This window comes from Lithobates pipiens, unplaced genomic scaffold (genome assembly GCF_037356315.1).
Source record: "Lithobates pipiens isolate NorthernLeopardFrog02 unplaced genomic scaffold, aLitPip1_a1.2 Scaffold_13, whole genome shotgun sequence".
NCBI lineage: Eukaryota > Metazoa > Chordata > Amphibia > Anura > Ranidae > Lithobates > Lithobates pipiens.
The window spans coordinates 397,911,109-397,917,430 of NW_027507718.1; the positions used below are offsets into that span (position 1 = coordinate 397,911,109).

Sequence of the window (6,322 nt, forward strand, 5' to 3'; positions counted from 1 at the left end):
TGGCATGGTAGGTCAGCATTTTGAGGTTTCAAACTGCTGATATATCACCTCTCCATCTGTTAAATGCCCGCTGAAAAGCGATCCACCACAGATCACTTTTCACAGAAGCACAAATAACAGCCACACGTGTAAACAAGCACTACAAGATATTTATGAATTGGGGAGGTTGCCATTTATTGTTGACAGGTAGAAAATAAATAACCCGGTGGTAGTTTTAACCCTTCCTTACTCTATCAAATACAAAAAAAAATGTCTGGGCTTACAATAAAAAGAAAATTTAAAAGATTTTTTTTTAAAAAAAGGTTCCATGTATAGAGTGTTGACAATTTTATTGTTTCCATGTATTGCATTTAAGGCAGCTCCTTAATTTCAATAGGTTGCCCTAGGCACAAGAAAAAAAGAAGTGTTTGTTACTATGTGTTGTGACCCACAATCCTGCATGTTTTAGCAAGACGCATGGGAGTGCTGTGCATTCCTGCAACGTAAACGTGTGAACATAGCCTTCTGCTGGTTACATGTGTCAATTTTTTGTCTATCTATATGGTTGAAAAATGCCCAAAAAGTTGGAGTTTTCACAGACCCGTGCCAATGGACAATTTTTTTACTGTTCTTGTTTACGGACTGCAGTTCATCAAACTATTGCTATGGCTTTTGAAACAAAAATAACAATTTAAAGAGGAAAAAAATAGATTTATAAGCACACTGAGGCCGGTCCACATCTGAATGGCACAGGAAGGCAGACCTCATTCCTGTGTCATTCAGTGCAGTGCCATTTCTTGCCCTTCCTGGTGGCAATGATCTGCAGGGTTGCCACCATATTGCCCATACTGCCTATTTATTTTAATGCTGTGCAATAAAATGCAGTAAACAAAAAAACAGACATATTGTATTTTTCAAAATGCACTGCTCTGCAGTTCTGAGATTATAGGGAAGTTGTACAAATACGTCTTACTGCGTTATATTAAAATACAACAGTATAAATGAGCCCTGAAGCTTCCAGCATTTTTTTTATACCTGACACCCCAACACAAATTCACGTAAAGTGATTGTAAACCCTCACATATACTCAGTGACGTGACTGTCCTCAGGTGATGCACAGAGACTAAACAAATCCTCCTACATGTTGTACCTGTTTATCTGTAGTCTTCTCTTTTTTTAAAGCCATCCAAAGTACACAGATCAAAGGCTATTTCTTAACCCCAGAAGGCAGGGAGCAGGGACCTGATCTCACACACAGCACAGCATAGTGTGGAGAGCTGAGTGTAAACTGAGACCTGAGTGGTGGGAATAAACACAACCCCCCTCTACACAGTCTCCTAGGGCTGTGGCATCCAAACTGCACCCTGAGGGCCAGATCCGATCTGTTGCTTGCTTGCTTTTTTTTTTTTACCCACTGATACGAACAATGGGGCATAATTCCCCCAACTGACCCCAATGAAGGGGCACAATTTCTCTCAATGACAGCAACAATGGGGCCCATTGACACCAATGATGGGGCACAATTCCTTCCATTGACACCAACAATGGGGTACAATTCCTCCCGTTGACACCAACAATTTAATGCTATTCCTCCCACTGACACCAAAGATGGGGCATTGTTTACTCCCATTGAATTCAGGACCTTTTCTTCTCCCAGTGGCCAAAGCCCAGCCCCCCCCCCCCCCCCAAGTCTGAAGGAGAGTAAACTGACCCTATGTTTATAAAGTTTTGAGTCCCTTGTCATAGAGAAACAAGGACAGCAGAAGCTGTCAATCACCTGCTGTGTGAGGGTGGTGCCATCTACCAGCATTGTCTAGTGACCACATATCTATCCTATCAGAAGTGACTCATACAGATAGCAGAGGGAAGAGAGAACACAGAAATCACACTCAGTGCTTTGGATTGGGGCAAGTACCTGTTTATCTGCAGTCTTCTCTAAAGCCATTCAATGTACACAGATCAAAGGTTATTTCTCAACCCCAGAATGCAGGGAGCAGAGATCCGATGTCACACACAGCTCAGCATAGTAAGGAGAGGCCAGTGTAATCTGAGACCTGAGTGAAAGGAATGGACCCACCCCCTACAGTCTCATAGGGCCTGGTGGCCAGATCAGACCCTTTCTTTGCTTTGATCTGGCCCTTGGGGCAATATTTTCATCCACTGATACCAACAGTTGGGCATAATTCCCCCCAACTGACACCAATGAAGGCGCAAAATTCCTCCCAATGACAGCAACAATGGGGCTCATTGACACTAATGATTGGGTACAATTCCTTTCAAAGACACCAACAATGGCATACAATTCTTCCCTCTGACACCAACTATGGGATGCTATTCCTCCCACTGACACCAAAAATTGACATTTTCTACTCCCAGTGACCAGGGTCCAGCCCCCCCTTAAGTCTGAAGGAGAGAAAACTGACCCTATGTTTAGAAAGTTTGGAGCCCCCTGTCATAAAGAAACAGGGACAGGTGAGGCTATCAATCACCTGCTGTGTGCGGACGGTGCCATCTTTCAGCATTGTCTGGTGATCACATACAGTATCTATCCTATTAGAAGTGACTCATACAGATAGCAGAGGGAAGAAGAATCACAGCGAAATCACACTTTGGATTGGGGAAAGTATACACTATAGAGGAATGTGCTTTGTTTATTTTTCATTTTGGAGGTTTACAATCACATAATTTGTAATACAAACATCTCGTGCATGTTCTGCTTTCCAAATTCAGGACAATGATATGTCCAAGTAGAACTATATGTGTACAGTACATGGAGGCTCTGACAGGATACATCTCTAGGAAATGATCACACTGTATCATTTTCTTTAATGCTCCTTCCTACTATATAGATGAGTACACCACACCTATTCAGAATACAATATCCAATGGCTTCCTATAAAACACATGGATAGTTTCCAGACATTAGGGAATGTACATTCCTCATTCCCATACTGCCAATACGTCCCTTCTAATACAAGACACTATAACAGAGCACACTGCGAGGTGCCGGGATGAATGGATCCTGCAGGATGTACATTTCTTCCGCTCTTCACAATGAAATGTTTGGATACAATTACTATATAGTATGAAATCCAGACACTAAAAGGCTTCATATACTGAATGTACTTCCCTAATGATTTCTTCATTTATCTTCTACTACAGACTGCCACCCCGGCAGCACCAATGTCTCACAGTGCCCACTGCTCACACAGCAACATGTTGTTTCCTATTAGTAATTACGTATTATTATATTCATAATAGTACTCTAAACATGGGACACAACATACATGCTACACAGACCAGGGAAGACAGTATATAGAAATGTCCACATTCAGCTGGGGGGGGGGGCAGATAACATGATAGACAGGTGACAGCTGACCATGATACACAGGTGATAACTGATCATGGTGTACAGGTGACAGCTGATCATGATACACAGGTGATAACTGATCATGGTGTACAGGTGACAGCTAATCATGGTGTACAGGTGACAGCTGATTGTGATAGACAGGTACCAGCTAATCATGATGCACAGGTGATAACTGATTACGAGAGTAATCATGGTGTACAGGTGACAGCTGATCATGATACACAGGTGATAACTGATCATGATTTAAGGGTGACAGCTGATCATGGTGTACAGGTGACAAATGATCATGGTGTACAGGTGACAGCTGATCATGGTACAAAGGTGACAGCTGATCACGGGACACAGGTGACAGATGATATACAGATGACAGCCGATCATGGTGTACAGTTGACAGCCGATCACGGTACATAGGTGACAGCTGATCATGGTACACAGGTGACAGATGATATACAGATGACAGCCGATCATGGTGTACAGATGACAGCCGATCATGGTACACAGGTGATAGCTGATCACAGTACAAAGAGACAGCTGATCAGGGTACACAGGTGACAGATGATATACAGATCACAGCCGATCACAGTACACAGGTGACAGCCAATCACAGTACACAGGTGACAGCTGATCACGGTACACAGGTGACAGATGATATACAGATGACAGCCGATCATGGTGTACGGATGACAGCCGATCATGGTACACAGGTGATAGCTGATCACAATACAAAGTGACAGCTTATCAGGGTACACAAGTGACAGATGATATACAGATCACAGGCGATCACAGTACACAGGTGACAGTCGATCATGGTGTACAGATGACAGATGATATACAGATGACAGCCGATCATGGTGTACAGATGACAGTGCCGATCATGGTGTACAGATGACAGTGACGATCATGGTGTACAGATGACAGTGCCGATCATGGTGTACAGATGACAGTGCCGATCATGGTGTATAGATGACAGGCGATCATGGTGTACAGATGACAGTGACGATCATGGTGTATAGATGACAGGCGATCATGGTGTACAGATGACAGCCGATCATGGTGTACAGATGACAGTGCCGATCATGGTGTACAGATGACAGTGACGATCATGGTGTATAGATGACAGGCGATCATGGTGTACAGATGACAGTGACGATCATGGTGTATAGATGACAGGCGATCATGGTGTACAGATGACAGACGATCATGGTGTACAGATGACAGGCGATCATGGTGTACAGATGACAGGCGATCATGGTGTACAGATGACAGACGATCATGGTGTACAGATGACAGACGATCATGGTGTACAGATGACAGTGCCGATCATGGTGTACAGATGACAGTGACGATCATGGTGTATAGATGACAGGCGATCATGGTGTACAGATGACAGTGACGATCATGGTGTATAGATGACAGGCGATCATGGTGTACAGATGACAGACGATCATGGTGTACAGATGACAGGCGATCATGGTGTACAGATGACAGGCGATCATGGTGTACAGATGACAGACGATCATGGTGTACAGATGACAGACGATCATGGTGTACAGATGACAGCACCGATCATGGTGTACAGATGACAGACGATCATGGTGTACAGATGACAGACGATCATGGTTTACAGATGACAGCACCAATCATGGTGTACAGATCACAGACAATCATGGTGTACAGATGACAGGCTATCATGGTGTACAGATGACAGCACCGATCATGGTGTACAGATGACAGCACCGATCATGGTGTACAGATGACAGCACCGATCATGGTGTACAGATGACAGACGATCATGGTGTACAGATGACAGGCGATCATGGTGTACAGATGACAGCACCAATCATGGTGTACAGATCACAGACAATCATGGTGTACAGATGACAGGCGATCATGGTGTACAGATGACAGGCGATCATGGTGTACAGATGACAGCCGATCATGGTGTACAGATGACAGCCGATCATGGTGTAAAGATGACAGCCGATCATGGTGTACAGATGACAGACGATCATGGTGAAGTACAGGTGACAGCAGGTCATGGTGTAGTACAGGTGACAGCCGATCATGGTGTACAGATGACAGCCGATCATGGTGTAGTACAGGTGACAGCCGATCATGGTGTAGTACAGATGACAGCCGATCATGGTGTAGTACAGGTGACAGCACTTGTACATATTAGCCTGGCTGAGGTGTTGAGTTGTCCTGCAATGATTTGCCTCCATCCAGGAATAATATTTGTACCTGTGTGATGTTTCTCCTATAGATAGTACAGTATAGAGATGTGTGATCTAAGTGAGTGGATCTGATCGCCCCCCATACACGGTACGATCCCAGCCCCAGACCGCTCTTCTGTGCCCGATCGGTACATGAGAGGCCGGAGTTGATGGTGTCCGGTGTGTCCCCTCCCCCATGGACTCACCTATACACAGCTGGATGACATAGGCGTAGTAGGACCAGCAGACGATGATGGTGATGAAGAAGACCGGGATCCAATACAGACACCTCCGGCACCTCCTCTTCACACTGCTCGGGCCTGAGGGCGCCATGATCCGGCCGGCCGGGGCCTCTTCATGGGAGGAGGGGGGCAAAGCTGTCCGCAGTGATATCCCCGGTGATCGGGGAAGGAGCGATGTGTTTGTGTCTGTACACCCGGGACTCCGCCCCTCGCCCCGCCCATACACCAGGCTGCAGCAGGCAGTGCACACAATGACAGCTCTGTGTGCCAGGCGGGCACTGCTACCCCTCACCTGTCCAATGACAGTGCCACCTCTGTGATCAGGGCTAACTTCCAACATGCTCACATTCCTACACTCTCTATGTGGGGGAGATGGTCAGTATAATGTTGTATTGTATGATAGAACACATCCATCCCTATAAATCCTTCATAGGGATCAGGAATAAGTGTACACCCCCCCTCCCCCTTCCTACTTAGAATTCCATTAGGGTGAAGCCCCCAAACGAGGCTGGCGCAAG

General features: G+C 45.4%; 1 protein-coding gene across 1 annotated transcript in view; it reads right to left on the reverse strand.

Annotated features, from left to right (window-relative positions):
• Positions 1-6,031, reverse strand: part of ZDHHC2 (zDHHC palmitoyltransferase 2) — a 176,685-nt gene extending 170,654 nt beyond the window's left edge. Inside the window, exon 1 of the mRNA XM_077477410.1 lies at positions 5,769-6,031. Within this exon, the coding sequence (XP_077333536.1) occupies positions 5,769-5,895 (127 nt within the window). The 5' untranslated portion in view covers positions 5,896-6,031. The remainder of the gene's footprint in view (positions 1-5,768) is intronic.
• Between the last annotated feature and the right edge of the window lie 291 nt (positions 6,032-6,322).